The 19,626-nt window shown below is 37.3% G+C and overlaps 1 protein-coding gene across 1 annotated transcript; it reads right to left on the minus strand.

The window, feature by feature from the left end:
* Positions 1-409: 409 nt before the first annotated feature.
* On the minus strand, positions 410-1,219 carry LOC149023070 (F-box protein CPR1-like). Its single transcript, XM_089147759.1, has one exon. It carries the CDS (start codon positions 1,217-1,219, stop codon positions 410-412), a length of 810 nt encoding a protein of 269 aa, XP_089003885.1.
* Positions 1,220-19,626: the final 18,407 nt, after the last annotated feature.

Raw genomic sequence — 19,626 nt, forward strand, 5'->3', positions numbered from 1 at the left:
ACTCTTTTCTAATATTTTAAATAAAACATGAACAAAAATGACAATGAGAATTGATACAAAAAAACCCTAGGTGTGATTTATATAAAAAGATCTCAAGTAATTACAACTAACAAGTAAATTATAGGCCCCATTCACATCACCTAAATGCATTAGTACGATTTGAAGAATGAAGATCTGTTAAGCTTAAAACTAATGTTCGTTTCTTCAACCTACTTTTCCTTTATTTAGAATGTCAACACTTGAATTTCGATTGATTTCATTAAGACTTCAGATGGTTGCAAGAATGGAACAATAAATTCTGAGATGGAACAAGACTGTAAACAAACAAACAAATGATGAGAAAACGAAATGTAAACATGATATATTAACCTGAAGTATAAATCTGTTGTACCAGATTATCCCTTTTTGTTCATTCTTTTTTCTTATCAGCTCCATCTTTTGTATCAAATGATACGAGACTCTCAATGCATACTGTGTGCCATGGGCTACAAAACTTAAGATTACTTGACTTTCTTTTCTGAGGATCATAAAGCACCAATGCTCGACCCGTCTTGAGTACAACTCCACCCTTCTTTGAATAGCATATAGGTCTGAAGTAATTTTCAAAATACCTTGACATCACTGGTTTTTCAATCAAGAGCCTTTTCTCCCAGGATTCTCTTACACCATAATCCTTCATCACCCAAAACTCAACACCGACCCCAGGGAAGTCACACAGCATGCAAAGTTGAAGTTTTTCTCCTAGAACCCCGAGGGTCATGTAGAACTTATCTTCCACAAGATTAGGTAGTGGCACCTCTCGAAGCTCGTCATCTTTAATGTCAACTGAAACAATCACATTAGGAGCGGAAGCAGTAGTGCGATCTAAAACCCAATGAAAAGCAGAATTTATAAAAACCCCAACTGTTTGTTGGGTTTTAAACAAGGGAATGTCCAGTCTTCTCCATGAGTTGCTACTAAGAGAATACACCTTCACCTCGAAGCCAATGTAGTTTGAATATGACTTATCATCAGAGAACTCTAAAACCCTAATCACATTATAATCATCGGTAGTAGGGTCATAACCAAATCCATAAGCATTGAGAAAGGCACCGTGAGAATTGCTAGGAAAATCTGTTCGCGTATACGGAAGCTTCTTGTGCTGTCTTGTAGATGGATTAAAAAGGAATGCAGGTAAGTCGCAGTCTTTGCTGAGAGCAAGGCCTATGTCGTCACACATATATACTAAGCCATTACAAGAAGTCAAAAAATAGTGACCCGTGGGGATGGGGAAAGGATAATCAAATTTTACTACGAACGCAGCTTTTCCTCTTCGTTCACAATCATCTAGGTTTACAGAAAAGACTTTTATGACATATTCCTCCATGGTTTTTTTGCATTCTTTGATTGAGATGATGCTCTGGTTGTTAGTTGCAATGGATTGGTTGAGGTGCATCTTAACAAAATGAGGATTGGTTATTAGTGCACACCAAGATTTGCATACGCACCTAAATCTTAAAAGAGACTTGACCGGTAGACATGAAAGCAGGTCGAAGATGATGTCCTCTGTGAGGTTGTTGGTTACCATTGCACCATCTTTTCTTATCTTCTTATTCACCTCGTTCTCCGCCATGGCTAGAGACTACCAGGTCTTCTTCCTGAAAAGGAAGAAATGAAATTAACATGCAACGAATAACAATTGCTAAATCTCCTTAGAAAAAAAAATTGCAGCGTATAATGCGGAAGAAAAACAATCATATTAATGGAAGAAGTCGCTTCAATGTGGGAGAGTACATTTAGTTTGTTCCTGATTATAAGCTGTGACCGTGAATCAGTTTTAACAGGTCATATTTAGAAACATAATTTAAAGAATTTGAGTTGCAATCCAAAACTTGAAATTGATTGGAGATATTTAGACTTGAATATGTCAACATTTTCTGGTAAACATTTGAATGTTTTTTTTTTTTTTTTTTTTTTTTTTGCCACAAATGTGCTTTTATATATACGGGATAGGGATATTACATATGTCGCCGATAGAGGTTGAACCAACGACCTCTCCACTAAGAAGTTAGGTTCCTAACCATCCTATACTACTAATAACATATGCCGCCGGTTGCTACTTGCTAGCATGGTTTGTATGGGAATCAAATTGGAAACTACGGCTTATTTGAAGCAAAATTTTATCTCCCCCTTTATATGTAGGCTTTATTTACCGAACTTTCCTCTTCAAACTTTAATATCTGATTTCCCCCAAAGTCCCCAATGCTAGTGCGCACATTGATTACATCCTGGGGGGGGGGGAAATACATCTCAAACGCCATCGAGTTGACCAAAGAGGAGAAGAGTAGGACTTGGAGAAAAACAAAAGAAGAAGAGGAAGAAAGATGGGAAAGAGGTCATACCTATAGTTAAACCATAAACGGGAGAAGTAAGCGTTGTTGTTGTTGTTTTTTTCTTTTATTTATTTATTTATTTATTTATTTTTATCATTTGGTACCAGTTAATATGAACCGGATCAAGTAGAAAGTAACTTGGAAATTAAAAAAAAAATAATAACAACAGGGAAGAAGAAGAGGTGAGAGTTTGAATTTTTTGGGATTTAGATAACAAAGTATGAGTTGGGGTAGAAAGAAAGCAACTAGCATAGTTGGGCTGAAAAAAATCAAGGGTAATTTAAGAATAAAAAAATATCAGGAGAAAAAAAGAGGTGAGCTTTGGGATTTTGAGGAAAATCAGATATTAAAGTTTGAACTTGAAAGTTTAGTAAATAAAGCCTAAGCATAGGAGGATGATAAAATTTACTCTTTTTACTTTTTTTTTAAGGTAATTTTCATATGGACCCCCTGAGGTTTGGTCCATGTCACTTTTAGTCGAATTTACATTTTCTTTTGCATATGGCTCCCCTATGGTTTTAAGAAATGATTAAATAAGGACAATCTTAACAGACATCGTTAGTTCAATAAATTTTGTGACAAAAATACCCTTGCGTCCTTTGAATTTTTTTTAAAAAAAATTTTAAGTTTAATCTACTAAAATAGATATCTAAAATAAATTTGGAGCTTGAAAAACGATGAGTCAAAACGATCTAAAACAAAAACACTTCGTTGAATGAACGATTCGCCTACGTTCCTCTGCCTCTCCCTCCCTGGAATAGATTCTTGTGAGGTTGCTAATCATACTTTCGGGGTTCCAATCACGCTACAACAACCCCTACCCAGCTACCTGTTTCCGTACCTGTTCCTGCAGTCGTTCCATTGCAGTCTTTGCCGCTCCAGCAGCAACACAATAATCAACATATACAGTACAACGATTTTGGATCTTCAGAGTTGGCTTATCCAGAGAAATAGTTCATTCCTTTCAGTTGTGAGTTCCTTTATGTGATGCAAGAAATGATAAAAAAGGAGGTCAGGAATTATATGTCTTGGCTTGAGCAGAGCGTGCTGTGCCTGCAAAGTGAAGGGATTAGGAATGCTGCGGTGAAGCGATATAAAAAGTGGTCAAAATCGAAGTTTTCTTGAAGTCGCCGGAAAATCAGCGGTTTTCCGGCGAACCAGCGGAAGATTAGCGAAATTTCTGAAATCAGGCGAACTTTGGTTGCAATAATATGGTCTTCTTTCTTTCTCCATGTTCATCGATATGCATCCTTCGAATACATATTGAAACAATCCTTCCACAGCACCACATTCCATCTTCTCTCTCTGTCTTTCTCCTTCGATGCGTTCGCGTTCCAGATTTTGATCTGCGACTCTTGCTGCTGAACTGAAAATGGTGAAGAAGAGTGGTTTATATATAGAGGGGAATTGAATATTTGAAGGTGAGCTCCGGAGTATTCGAGCCAGCGGCGAACTACCATTTTCTGCTTCGCCTCCATCAGTTCCATCTTCTGCTTCGCCTCCATCTACCGTTTTTCTGCCCAGTTACGGCCATGCTCAGTCATTCTTTGAATGGGTTCCTCTTTTTAAGTTTAAAATTTTGAAGCCTGCAACCTGCAAGGCTGGTTCTTCATTTTTCAGTTCTTCTCTGTGGTGAACTCCAGCGAAATCTCGCATCTTGCCTGAAATAGGAATGAATACCGTTAGGTTCTTCGTTCTGTCTAGAGTAGTAGAAAAGAGCTTCAAGTTGCAGAAGCTCCATTTAGTATTGAACAAGAAAATCAATCTTCCCCCAACCGTTGAAAAAAAAAAAAAAACAAAAAAAGAAAAGTTCTCCTCTGAGCTTCATGAACCACACTTGATCTGAAACAGGAACCCCAAAAAAGAAATGGAAAGAAGAAACACCTTCAATCGAAGTGTTTTTGTTTTTGATCGTTTTGACTCATCTTTTTCAAGCTCTAGATTTATTTTAGATATTTATTTTAGTAGATTAAACCTAAAATTTAAAAAAAAATTCAAAGAACACAAGGGTATTTTCGTCATAAAATTTATTGAACTGGCATTTTCTGTCAAGATTGTCCTTATTTAATCATTTCTTAAAACCACAGGGGAGCCATATGCAAAAGCAAATTTAAATTGGACTAAAAGTGACATGGACCAAACCTCAGGGGTCCATATGAAAATTACCCTTTTTTTTATAAAACGACAGGCTTCTTTATAAAAGGGGAGGAAAATTATTATATATACACGACTTTGCTCTTGATTCCAAAAAATTTTAAATTCTTGACGATATATTATGAGACGATGATCATCATCAATTGATGTTATTGATTTCCAAACTCATATATAAACTGGAATTAGGACATTGAAATAGAAGCAAAAATCACATGTAAAAGAAGTCTTATTTCAATCTGAAATTCTAAAACCCAGATGAGTTTTTATTTCATTTTATAAAAAAGCATACCATATATGATATATCAGAGATGTAGAAGCTCCAATTACCATAGCATGTTAGGATCAGAAAAACTGAAGGCACTGTATAAGATAGACCAACATCAAGCAATATGATAAAGAAATACAAATTAAGTAAGATAATCTTATGTCAGAAGCACTTACCTGTAGGAAATAGAATAATAGAAAATAAAACAACACGAACTCGAATAGGGTGAATTGAGGCATACGAACAGTACTTTTCGTTAAGGCATTTGAACCCCTTAAGTGTACACTGGATTTCCCCTTGGCGTTCTCACCTCCAAAATACAACAACTCCTTCGATATGAAAGTTAACACTCCAATAGATTCTACTTGCAAAGGAGATACAAAGGTAGTATACAACACACAAAGGGAAGAAAACAAACCGGAATTTGTTCACTTTTCTAGAACACAAAATTTCTACCAAAACCAGAGAGGAAAACTCTTTTTTGAATTTTTTTCATTACAGACTCCTAAACTTGCATGGACACCCATAGAGGAGAGTGAAATTTGTTCATAAGATCATCTCTAAAAGAGAAAGAGTTGTGACTGATCGTACAATCACTTCATTGTGGATACTTCTCGTTTGTATAAGTCTTTAGATTTTAACTCTTTCATTTAATATATTATTGACTTTATGTTTTGGCCAAAAAAACCTCCCCACTAAATGGAGAGTCAATTTTCATATTCACCTCGTCAAATTTGAGCCATTGACCTTAAACTCTTATTACACATTCATGACTATTCATGGCCATTACCATGAGTGAGTTGAGGTTGAGTCACACCTTGAGTGTTGTCTTTAAACTAATTGATGCACCCTACTTCTAGTCCCTTCAAGGAGCCAAAAGCTAGAGCACAATACTTAGGCAAACTCAAAGGAAGAAACTTTTAAAATAATTAACAAATATTGCAAGTGTGAGGAGTGTTTCTATTCTACCCCACATGCAAGGAAGGGTTAGGTTTATATAGGCCCAAAACACACCTTTCACCTCTTGAGATTCTCAAGGCAATGAATTGGGTTATTGAATCACAATGACTCACCTCCTCACAAGGGGGAGAATCAATTCTCTACTAATGGAGAATCAATGGGCTTGTCCCTCCTCCACTAATGTGAATAAACCACCTTGACCTAACCTCCCCACTACTTAGAGAATTAACTCTCATATTCACCTTTTTTGAATGAATTGGATTTAATCCATTCAATAACCTTAACCCCACTCATGGTAATGGCCATGAAGTTAAACTAAGAATTGAAGGTCAAGAGTTAGAATTCAAGTAAATTTCACCCTACAAGTAAGCCCACCTCATCACCATGATCAAGACCTTTAAGACCAATGACTAATGTCATAAAAAGCCTCACAACCAAGGTCATGGAGGGCCTCCTTTACTCATGGGTGCCTCATTACCACCCTTATCTTATGGGTCACACACACTAACAAAACAATTAAATAAAAAAAAATACAAAAACTAATTTTGAAACTTAATATAGATTTTAATAAAAAACCTAACAAGTTCTGAGAAAGTTTCTACTAAAATGCGCCAAATGCACTGTAACTAAGCAATTAATGATCCTAGAGATTTGACTAGTTGTGTAGAACTCAATAGGACACCTGAAAGGCGAAAGCGTCTTAATTTCTTAATTTTCAGGTGAAGTGAGTTCCCCTTGGAATTTGTAGAGCAATCAATTGATGCCCTGACAGAGATGAGGGGACCCTCACAGATTATGGCGCACTTTAACACGATGATGAACCAGAACCAGAGAGTCCGGGCTTAATGTAAGCAGGAATCATATGTGAGCATTATGTTTTTCTAAAAAACAAGAATCAAATTGCAGATATCAGCTTGTTTTCTTTATTGTCATCTGATTTCTTCTTCGATTTTCCGTCCAGCTTCTTATCGCCACCGATGTCTTTACATATTTGTCCTTCTTAGGCAAAGGGACGGTGACCGCAGTGGTCGCCTGTAGGGGAGGGTTGAGGTGGTAGGTGTAGGTAGAAGATTGGTGAAGTTTGGATGTGAGAGAATTAAAATGGGGGTAGATTGATCTTCATATCACAAATTTTAAATGCTTTAAATAATAGTAAGGGCATTTGGGTAATTTCATAATTTATTTTAACATCAAGGTTAACCGTGGGTAACTTGTAATTTACATGTGGGTGCCATGTAATTTATGAGGCAATAGTGTGTGGTCGAGAGTTTTGCCCCAAATATAGCAATTGTGGTAGTTGCTCTTAATGAATTTACATGTCTTTCCCTAATTAGCTCATATGTTTTGGTCTATGTCAACGTCTTTTGCTTTAAATGTCAAAGTATTGGCTCAGTTTACAAAGATCAATATTTTGTAATATGACATCAATTGACAAAAAAAGGCATCAATAGTTCAAATCACTTGGCGTCATGAGCCAAGACTGATCGTATAGATAACAAATAAAGTTAGTCCTTTGAGGATGTAGTCGAGCTGTATGAAATGTCATTTGATCCAAACTGATTCTAAAAATAAGAGAAGAAAAGAAAAATATCATCTAGTTTATATTTTTAAAATAATATATAATATTTCTAGGGAGGATAACTAAAATAAGAAAGTTGTTGAGTGGAATCCAAAGAGGTGCAGGAGAAACCTGTTTTTGTCATGTCAGAATGTTTTGCGGTCTAAATGTGTCTGAATCACTGATAAATAGTGAGTACCAGTGCCAAACTAGTTATGGATTGTGTGCAAAATCTCGAGAGCTTGAATTGAGTAGTTGTGGACTACAAGCTATTAAGAAATATTTTTTCCCTTACGTTAGGGTTTTCTCTTGTATAAACATAGATACATCTCATTTGTTTGAGTCGGGGTAAAACAAATGTGTTTGCTATTGATGCGTCCAAAATCTGCTCAGCCCTTGGATCTCCGGGTGATGTCCTGCAAAACGAAAGCGTCAGATGTGGCCCGACCGTTGGGGTCGGGAGTCCACCTCCGAAGGCTAAGTCAGTTGAATAACTTAATCACAAACGGCTCTGCTAGAAGCGCAGAGCTAAGGAATGAAGAATTGGGAAAGGTGATCTAGATAGCAGATCGCTGATAGTTTAGGTCTATCAGTATGTATCTGAACCTGAGTCTCAGATAGTATTCTTTTCGATCCCCTCACCTTGTATGGTAGTGAGGTTTATATAGAGTGTACCTTCGAATCTCCTTCGTTGGATGCAGTTGAGCCTTCTTCGGGTAGTCGTTGGATCTTATCAGTGAGATCCGTTGAGCAATATACTTCTACTTGTTTGGGCTAGTAGAGGACTCCTGAGATAACCTTTAGGTTATCTGATGTTTATCCCTTCGATAATGATTATCCGCAGCCGTCAATTCGAGTCTGCCATCATTAGGGTGATTACCCTAATCCATAAGTAGGATTAGGGCACGCTTGCAGCCGAATAAGCTTTCTTCTTCAGCAAGCCATCTTCTGGATCCGGTTTGCTCGGGAGCGAATCGGTTCTTTCCGTCTCGACCGGGGTCGAGGGTCGGACCAGGTATGAACCCGGTCTGATCATAATCCCTTCGTATCAGCTATAATACTGCGTTTTCATTCGTAGTGAAGAACCATCTTATGGGTATAACATTATTTTCTATTTGTAAAATTAGGATGCAAATTCATGATGGTACAATAACTATTATTGTGCCTACCTTTCTTTTCAAATTTCAATTTTATTTTTTTTAGTATCTTTTCTTTCTTGTTCTTTTCCTAGCACCCAACATTGCCATTTACCGTGTTGCTATACTTTTTCTTTAATTATACTTGCTTTGAATGAGGGTATCACTAAGAGAACTCGGATCATCACCCTGTCAAGGGAGCACTTTGTGCTCCCCGACGGTTTTACCACCACAAATTCTGTGGGACCCATAGGTAAAAAATAATAAAACATAAAAATAAAAAGAAAACCCATCACCCAACCCCTGAGCCCCTGTAATTTATGGTGGTAAAGCCGTTTGTGCTCCCCTGACGGGCTACAGATCTAGACTCTCACTCAAATATCTAGCTTAATTATTTTCAAATCTTGTATTTCCATTTGACATGCATTACGAGCGCATTGTATCAGCATAAACGTTGACGTAATGATCAATAATGTTTAATATATTAATATATATATATATATATATATATATATATATATATACACTTTTTTTGGGTCAAAAGTTCAACATTTCATACTTGAAATAAAACACAGACACAAACACCAAACAAAAGGAAAAAAAAACAAAATCTAAAGGATGGGCCGAGCCCAATAAACCCTCAGAATACTGGTTGTGACAACCAAAAAGCCAGAAAAACATAATGGGTATGATAAACATAACCACCACCACCGCCTGCGGAGACACACCACAAAGGCGGACACTGACGCAAACATCATCACGCCACGAAGGCTTACATACCACATGCCTCAAGGGCGAAAACAGAGCACGCCACAAGGGCATATATATACATTATGACCAATAATCAAGCTCAAATTCAAAATTTAAGTTTTGGTGCTTAAAAAATTGAGCTCTACCGTCAATCACTAGTTCGACATATATGCTATAATAGCACAACCACAGTATATAGGCGCACAATGGATGCACCATGCTTTGAAGTTTATGAACTTGAACCATTGCTTTTCGGCTTAAAGGGGTTTAGTTGTAAATTTTACTTTTTATTTTTATATTGTAAGGGTTTAATAGTTTACAAATTCAATGTTATATCCTGTTTTTTGTGCTGGTTTTGTTGATATTTATCATTGGCAAGGTTCGGTGGAGGGTGAGTTTAATTTCGATCGACATGGGATCTCTATCGTAGAAAAGGAGAACAACTGGAATGGGCAAAAAGTATTTGGAAAACTTCTTTGCGGCCTAGACAACAAGTTTTCTGTTGGAGACTTTTTCATGATAAGCTACCTGTTGATGCCTTGTTGACTCGGAAAGGGATTATGCTGGCCTCTCGTTGTAATCTATGTGATAAAGCTTCAGACGACATAGGACATCTCTTTCTTCACTGCTCATTTTCACGTGGATGTGGAGAAGCTTTTGCAGCAAAGTTTGGTTATAGCTGGACAATTAAAGATTCGATTGTAGAGTCGTTTAAAGCTTGGAAACACCAGGCTTCACAGTCTCCTTTACGGAGTGCTTGGATTAATGGATGTTGTTTGCTTTTATACTTTCTTTGGATGGTCCGCAATCAAATCCGGTTTGAAAATTTAAATTTCAGGACTGATGAGGTAGTGAGTTTAATTTTTTCAAACTTAGTACAATTTGACTTTAAAATGGATGGGAGAAAAGTAACTCCTACCATTTTTTTGGATGCAAGAAGACTGGGCCTTCACTTCTCTGTCTTTAATGCTGCTCCTCCACAAGCAAATTTTTGGTGTCCTCTTGCTGCAGGATGGGTAAAACTAAATATTGATGGGTCTTCTTTGAGCAATCCAGGAAGGTCTGGCGGTGGAGGAATATTTCGAAATGAAGTTTCTGTGGTGGTTTTCAATTTCAGTATTTTTTTAGATGTTAAAACCAACTTTGAGGCTGAATTAGAAACTTTCATTCACGGATTACGTTGGACAAGGCATTTACAAATTACAAAGCTTTGGGTAGAAAGTGATTCAAAAGCTGTGGTGACTTTAATACAGCAGAAGAAAATACCTTGGTATATCTTTCATATGTGGAGAGAGTTACAAAAATATTTGCTGACTATAGATTGGAAGATTTCACATTGCTATCGTGAAACTAATACAGTGGCAGATTTTTTGGCAAATTCAGCAGCTAGGACAGGAACTTTTGATATTAACATTCATTGGTCAGCTTCAATCCTTAATGAACTTGATGGATGCCTCTAGAAGTTCTAGATTTCGTTTTATGAGTTAGTGGTTTTCTAATCTGAATAGGAACCAGTGAGGAAGGGTGTATTGGGGGCAACAGTTGTTGCGAGTAAGAGAGGTTGGTTCCTTATAAGGTATTAATTGACGTATTTTTAATATTTCTTCTTCGCTTAATATAATAATATTTTTAGCAAAAAAAGTTTACAAATTCACAAAATAAAACCCCTCACTCTACCCAACTCTAAAATCCCCTATTTCGTTTTGCCCTAGCTGAAGATTAGCATTTCTAGAATTTGATTCTTCAGAATCGACGATTCTCCCTGTTTGCAAAATAAAATAACCGCAAGCGCACAGTATCGTGTAGCTAATGGGTCGATCTCAGGGAGATATGCCACCTAGAAATTCAACTTCTTAATAGTAATGCGAGAGTGGAAAGATTCAATTTTTGTTAACTTATTACTTAAACTAAACCAACGATCCTAATCCATACATCTAATGCAATCGAATTGAAACGAAACAAAATAAAGCAAACATAACTTGTCACGCCCTCCCAGCCGGTACCCTATCTGGCATACCCGAGAGTGTGATCCACAGCCCGAAGATCAGGTAGCGAGTGATCAACCTCCCACATAAACAATAACATAATCATGAACAATCATAACAAGAGTGCGGAAGATAAATCATAGATCCAATAATGAAAGAATGAATCATAAACGAATCGAATAATAGATATAATCAGAGTATCAAACAGATAAGTAAAGTGAAGCAAAAATCCCACTTTACATCCAGCGGAAAAGTAGCTCTAAGGAATAAACTAGACAAAATCTAATCCCAGTAGCAAGTACATTGGGTAACTAAATTATTCTCCACTTTATAGACGACATCCTTGTACGTATAGATCTCATAAATAGCACAAGGACGCTTCCACTCAATGGTCGGACTAAGCATCGTCGGAGCATAACCACTCGCGGGATCTTCGAGTAATTGTGGTAACCGCAATCACCTTCCCGGAGATATGTCTCTTCGCCTTGCGCTTCTTCATAGGGACCGTCATAATACTCGGTACTGCAGGATAGTCTAACAACATTGTACAATAAAGGAATGAGTTTCAAAGAAACTCGGTGAGGCGTTAAAATCCATAATAACATAAATGGCAGGATTCCGAACAAACATAAATGCAATATGATATGAGACAAACAATGAATGAATGAATCTAACTCTATGGATGCTGGTCTCTATTGGCGGACATGCTTTAAGTCATAGCACCGTACTTCTTTAGGAAAGTCCACTCACATCCTCAACCATTTAAGATATCTTGGATTCTCTCACGGATCATTTCACCGGTCTTGAGCAGCCGATTGGTAATGGGTCCTTCATCCCTCGGGACAAACCTTGGCGGGGGTTGGGTCAACACACTCTCTCACAACCATTTGGTATAAGTGCGGCGCATGTCGGGGTAAAACCTAGCCAAATGCAAGTCTTCTACTTAGTTACATCAAGTCGAGTCCGAGATACTTCCATTCCTCGTCCCCGACGATCCTTTCCGGTATCCTTCACACTAGAGTCGGCGTATCCTATGGCACCGACCAACTCGGACTACGGACTCATCAACCCTATTGATCATCCACATATGGTAACGGGAAGCTCTCACGTCCTCTCACGGGTTGGTTACCGGTCTTAAGCGCCCGTGAGCCCAAGTCTAATCATATGCAACCCTACCAATAAATGGCCCCCACAATGTGATTCCTGTCCTCTCACGGGTTGGTTACCGGTCTTGAGCGCCCATGAATCCCCATTGCTACCACGGGTCGTTCGGTCTCAATACCCCTCCGATTAGGGTCGACATAACAGGACATCCTAGCCAAACACTACTAGACAATCCTAGATATGTCATCCAACAGTTTAGGAAGGTGTCCGGAGGGCATCTCCGGAAACATCCCATAATATTCCCGTAGTAGTCCAAGGACGAGTGTCGAAAGGACACCTCTCCTTTCCAAACCATACGTAAGCATACACATGCATCAATTCATATCATCACATATATGGTAACTACATATATGGAAAGAAATCGGTATTACAATCACTTGTATAACTTTGGTAAGTAAATCATACATGAATCAATTCAATATGAATAAGTAATGCTACGGTAATCAAAGTTATGCAACGGTAGTATATCATTGTAAGAATCTAATTTAGGAAACATATTCATGATATTCAAATATAGAAACTAGATTCATGCTATCTATGTAATTAAGGAAATAACCATCCTTACCTTTTATAACTCGCAAAAGGATCCTAAGAAATCAAGTAAGATCTTGGCAAACTTGAGAAGAAGGTCCTAAACAAGTATATACAACATATTAGGAAAGATCCCTAACAGAAAATATATCAAAACATCCGAAAGCAGACCAATTCGGAGTTGCTTGTACTCATTGGTCGAGTGGATTGGTCGAGTGGTCCGGTCGACCAATCAATCAACCAATGCGAGTAGCCTATAAAATCAGAGTTTTAAGATATGAAATCCGAATTTGGTGGTTCAAAAGGGTACTAATCAAGGGGTAGACTACATCGTAGTATTCTAGCATATAGGGGACCTCAAAACACTAATCAAATCAAGGTATCAAGATCCAAATTAGGAAACAAAAAGTTACCATAATTAACTCAAACATGGATCTTGATGAATTTAAAATAGAAAACAAGGACAAGAACTATAGGAGGATGGATCATTGCTTTCGGTAATGAAAACATGAAAACATGCATAGGTCTTCATGGAATAAGGCTTAGAAGCATAAATCTAAATAAGGAAATAAAACCTACCATATATGTAACTATCATGCATCATGAAGAACACATAGTAAAGTAGAAGAGAACAACTAGAATTCTATGGATTATGGATCATGGAAAGAAAACACAACCATTAACCACTAACATGATCAATGAAAGAAGATCCAAAGAGATCGGATTCAGATTAGAAGATTACGAGGTTAAATCATGGTTTGATCATGAATCCTTCAAAAGCTTGCAATGATCATGGTTAAGATCATTGTTCTAGCCTTAAATCCTTAGGATGATCATGAGAACATGTTCGAGAGATGTTTGCAACGAGAGGATGCGGCATCTCTTCTCTGTCTCAACTCAAAAGGAAAGAAAAACAAAGATGGAGGAGAAAAAGAGAGAGTAGACATACCTTTTGATGCAAAAGAAGAGTTCCGCGAAGATCCGTCAAGAAAACACCAAGGATGCAAGAGAGATGACTTGCGGAGGTCTTTGGTTCGTTCCGAGGGTTTGGAGGCGGCAAATACGAAGTGGACTCGAGGTTGGACTTAAATAGAGCAAGAATCAACCTAATTGCCAAAGACAAGACTCATTGGTCGAGTGGATTGGTCGGTCGCCCGGTCGACCAATGCGCGGCAAGGCCAAAACAGGGAATTGAAGGTCCAGAACAAATCCAAACCTAAAGGGGTTTTGCACACAAGTCAAGTGACTTACCTAATAGGTAGAAATGCCTTCAAACCAAGATAGAGAGCACTCCAAGTCCATCAACTAATTAGATCTTCATCGAGTTCGGTTTCCATAAATAGAACCTCATCATCAACTTTCATGGATTCAAAGCCAGACACCAAGTCCTCTACTGGGATGGCCCACAGCTGACTTCTTACTTTACTTCGGGTCATCGGACCTACAAACAACAAGGTTTCCGGGTCAAGGTTAGGGCTGGGTTTCACATAACTAATGCATAAATAAAAGACAGGAAAAAAAATGCAAACAATAAAAATAAAAAGGAAATGCAGATGCAACACCACCCGTCACCAGAAGCAGAGGCACGACTGTAGGCTTGCTCCGGTTATGTGGTCCGAGATAATGAATGAATAGGCAGAAAGTAAATAACAGAAAGTAAATAACAAAGCAATAAAAGGAAAAGGAAGCCTTAACCAAAGAGAGGCACGACTGTAGGCATCTCTGATCAAGGATTCAGGGGAAGGGAGAACAATAAATAATGCTGAAAGTAAATTCTAAATTAAGAATATGGAGGGGTAGATAGAAGCAGGAATGGAGGGGGGGGGGGAGAGAAGACTATTGAAGAATCTTACTTACTTGCATCTTCCAAACAAAACTTGAATAAACGATTCGAATCTCAACCAACCCTAACAACCAGATCTAGAATAAACTAGATCTGCAATTGCTAGACCCAGAGAGAAAGCGAATCCTCTTGAAACTTGAATTTGAACTTGAACTTGAAATTGCATTGATAAAACTAAAGGAATTACACTTGCATAAAAGAAAAATTACACGACTTCAATCTTCCTAAACATTCAATCTAAAAACTAGAACTAGAGCCCACAAATTAATCAAAGAACTAGAGAAAACTAGAGCAAACTAAAGAGAATAGAAAGTGCAAGACTAAAGTAAAACTAAAGAGAAAGTAAAGTGTAAAACTAAAGTAAACTAAAGAGAAAATCCAGTGTGTTAGACCTAAGAGGGAGGTAATATTTATAGAAGAATGAGAATAATTTACAAACAAGGAAAAATAATGATAATAATAATAATAAGAGTAAAATAGAAAAAGAAAAAAAACAAATAAAGAAGGAGCAAAAAAAATTCGTTAGAAAGAAAGAGAGAAAGAAAGAGAGAGAGAGAGAGAGAATAAGTGGAGAAATAAAATAAAATAAAATAAAAACTTGCTTTTGAAGTTCACGTGGAGACAAGGTGGAAGAAAGAAAGAAAAGTGGAAGAAGGAAAGAGAAAGAAAATAAAATAAAACAAAAAATATATATATTTTGTTAACAAAAATATAGGTGGGTTGGTTATTAAGGAAATAAGAAAGTAAATAAAATAGAAAGTGGGAAGAAAGAGAAAAAACTAATTAGAGAAATAAATAAAATCTAACAAAATAAAATATTCTAAAAAAATAGAAAATCCTAGTTTTTGACTACTTGTGGGCCCCATACAATTCTCAATTACAATAAACAAAAATAAAATAAAAATACTAATCTAATTTTACAAGATATTCTGGAGTTGGCCCATAATTACATTTCTAGCCCATCATGCTCCAAATCAGGCCCACTTTCGCACTTGAGAATTTGAACGGACCTCTTGATGTGTAAAATCGCATGTTTAATACCCAAAACTCTAGATATTCGCTAAAGTCCTAGAAATTCATAAAATCTGCAAAAACAACATAAAACTCAAGGTAGCTCCACTCAAAGTGTTAAAAATGCATGATTTATGCCCTAAGATTTCACACATAAATGTGCTCATCACTCCCGCTCTACATTTGTTTTCCCATTTTTATTTTTAGGTTTCTTTGGTGTTTACATTTTGATCTTTTGTATTTGGGTTCCCCTCCAACCCCCCCCCCCCCCCCGCCCTCTCACAATCAAGGATTCTCCCAATTTTGTACTTAACTTCAACAATTTGTTTTTGTGTTTAACTCTCATTTCAGTAAGTCCCTTTGCTGGGATTCTTTCTTAAATAGTAGACACGTGGAATATATTGTGTTAAATGACTCTTTGGTTGGAACATAAATCTCTAATAATTTATGGGGTGAAGCAAGCGAGAATGGAAAAAGTCCTTCCGATATATTTGCTGAATCAACCCCAACTAAAGCTTGCGGAGATTTAGCATACAATGTTTCTAAAAGTGGAGGTAACTTCTTTTTTCTTCTTCTTATCTTTGCTTTAAATGTATGTGAAACTGTATTCCATGGTCTCTTTTTAATTTTGAAGTAATGTGTTTCAGAAAGCATAAACAAGGAGCTGGAAGAGTGTAGGGAGTCTTCATCGCAAGTAAAGAGGCGGAATAGGGGATTTTAATGTAGGGTTGAGTGATGGTTTCGTTTTGTAAAGTTGTGTACTATTAAAGCCTTACAATATAGAAATAAAAAATTATATTTACAACTAAGCCCCGTCATTTGATTATATGCCGTTTAATTTTTTTGAGTACATGATGAAATCTACACCGTTGGCTACATGCTCTAGAGGCTGTAGCAAATGAAAATCCGTGAATCCAGTGAATTTGATGTCTGTAGGAATGAGAGTATCAAACAGAAAATGTAGAAAAATAACAATACGAAAATCTACAGAGATACATATAAGTGTTATCTATAGATAAGGGTGTCAATACGGTATCGAAACTGTTTAACCATCCCGTACCATACCGGTTAAAACCGCATCGTACCATATTGATTCAAATTCGATACAGTATGTACCGACACAGTTTTTTGGAATTTGAAACGGTACGGTTTTGGTTTCAGACGGTATACCGTTGGTACATACCGTATACCGTACCGAATTACCGAATACCGTTTTAAGGTTAGTTTTGTAATTTTAGTTTAACCTTTAAATCCTAATAGGTGAATAACCAAGGTGCTAAAGGACTATAGTTAATAGATGGTTCTTCCATTTCTGTAGATCTTAACCAGTTAGTCTCTAAACAACTTGTGCTAATTTGGGATTGTATTTCTATTATTTGTTTTCCCACCAAACAAGTTGCCTACTTGCCTAATAACCATTAACCTCCTAGCAACAAGAGCCAAGAAAGCATAGCGTTTCAATTGTATTTGCAATTTTCCAAGCATTTCAACTATGAAATCTACATGGGTGTTTCGTTATATTGGAAGCCTAAAAAATGTTGTTTTGTATAGGAGAGAATAGACAAATATGTAAGCAAGTTTGAATTCCAGAATAACTAATGTTGTCTCCATTTTTTTGTCTCATCCATGTCCTTCAAAACTATCTTAAGGGTATGTTTCCCCTGGCTGTTATTTGGCTTAATCAATCTCTTCTCTTTCTCATATATTGGAGTGCCATTCTAAATTAAGGTTCATTAGCAAAGTGATATGATTTTATACCGAATTCATACCGAACCGTTTCGTTTCGTTTTTGTCGTACCGATTTCATACCGAACCGTTTTTAAAATACCGTTTTCATACCATACTGAATTTATATGGTATGGTACGGTTATGGTTGGACGGTTTGAAATGCGGTATGGAACCGTACCGTACCAAATTACCGATACCATATTGACGTTCTTATCTATAGATACATAAAGAAGGTAAGAGATAAATGTAAATTCTTAGTGCAGGACATCTCTCTAATGAAGGTTTGGACGTAAGTGCAAGGCATTTTAATTGCATATTTTTGGGTAAGGGCGTCGAGTTGCATTCAATACTATAGAAAGTCGGTTTCGCCTCACAACAAAGCAAAAGAAACCTATTTAGAGCTTTGTATGTATTGGAAAATCAGTGTGGACCTTGATACTATTCCATGGGAAATCTCTGTGGATCTTGAACCTGAAAGAGCATCCATCACACCGTACCCCAGCTGAATTGTGTGTAACCTTAGTAGGAAATTGGTATGAATTCCTTCTACCTAACAATCCATAGTTTGAATCTCAGTTCAACATCCCCAGTACTCCTACTCTATTAAAGAATTGAAACTCTGGCACCATTGATGCCATCTTTCCTCACCATATGAGGAGCTAAGCCATACTTCTATTCCTCTTAACCAACATTCTTTAGAAGACCATCTTCATCCCCCCCTCCCCTTGATAGGTACCCTCACTTCCAAAATGGTTACAATCTAGTTCTAGAATGTTGTCTTGAGGTGGTCTGACCATGCGTGATGCAGGCATGGAGAGGTCTTGATCAGAAGTGATAGTGAAGTAGCTAAAACCTCTTTGATGAGCCAGATATGACAACAGGCAAGACCATACAAAATGGCTTGCATTGTCTAGGAGTTGCACCACATAAACTCAGAAATAGCCTGCCTGATGCAAGGATCCATGTAGCTAAAATTTCCTGATTTACATGGCTATCCTCTTTTCTCATTCATTTTCCTTGCTCTTACATCATTCCTGTGTGGATCTCAGTTACTCTTTGTTTCCAAAAAATCCCCGCAAGTATGTAACCAACCAGATACAGTTATAAGACTGAGTTGTAAATATCAGAAGCCTAAATTACATGTGTTACCAATGTGGTATAACCAAATAGCCACAAAGAGCCAGCCAAGGCAGAAAGTTGTAAATGATGTTTAGTAAAAAGGACTGCATGAGGTCACTTTCAGGACCTACTTAGAGAGAATGGAAAAAAAAACGTTTGGGGAGACTATCTACCTTCCTCAAGAGTACATCAGGAGGTCCTTCAAAATGGCATCAAACAGTATTTCTTGGAGTATATCCAACTTCCAACCATTAACACCCCAAGAAAGAAAATAATCATAACAATTTACCACTTGTTATTGACTGAAATTTTTTGTAACTACAGGAAAGATCCACATTCCGGAAAGTCTCTAAACATTGATCAGCAAAAGATCCCATAGCTCATGATACCGTCTAGAGAAATGAAAACCAATGGGACACTCCATCAACCAGTCTCCATTCTAACCATTCGATGTCCAGATAGATGAGCTCATACACTTCAATAACTTTCCTGGACCAAAAATGGCCCAAATACCTTGAGAGGTTAATGCTTGCTGCCTAGATTATATAATCAGCAACATTCCAGTGATATATGCTTGCTGCACTGCACCAAATACCAATTGTAACACACATTTAGCATCAATGCTTCCACAACAATCACTGAAAAGGTAACATAGGAGACAATGTGACTGAGGCCTTGGGATTTATTGTATAAACAAGGATTAATTATAAAAACTAGGATTCAAGAATAGATTTAGAACAAAACATAAGATCCCCAAAAGCAATGAAATGAACAAATGACAGCCAGAGTTTATGCTTAGCTACCTGCCTGTCTATTCATGGCATGTCACTTGCCGACCATTCAAAGATGTCTGAATTGTCACATAAGAACTTGGTCAGTTCCTTCTTGAAGTCCTCGGGTTGTTCAAATTCGACGAATGTCCGTCAATTGGGAAATTCCTGATTTCATTGGATTCTTTCTAGTTTCTCGACCGGCTCGGCTCTCTGCATGTTTTCTTCATCTCGGTCGTCTAGAACTGCAATGGTCAGGGCGCTTCCTGAGCTTTTTGCC

Source organism: Hakea prostrata, chromosome 3, assembly GCF_041222555.1.
Source record: "Hakea prostrata isolate BN-2017 chromosome 3, UWA_Hpros_2, whole genome shotgun sequence".
Lineage (NCBI taxonomy): Eukaryota > Viridiplantae > Streptophyta > Magnoliopsida > Proteales > Proteaceae > Hakea > Hakea prostrata.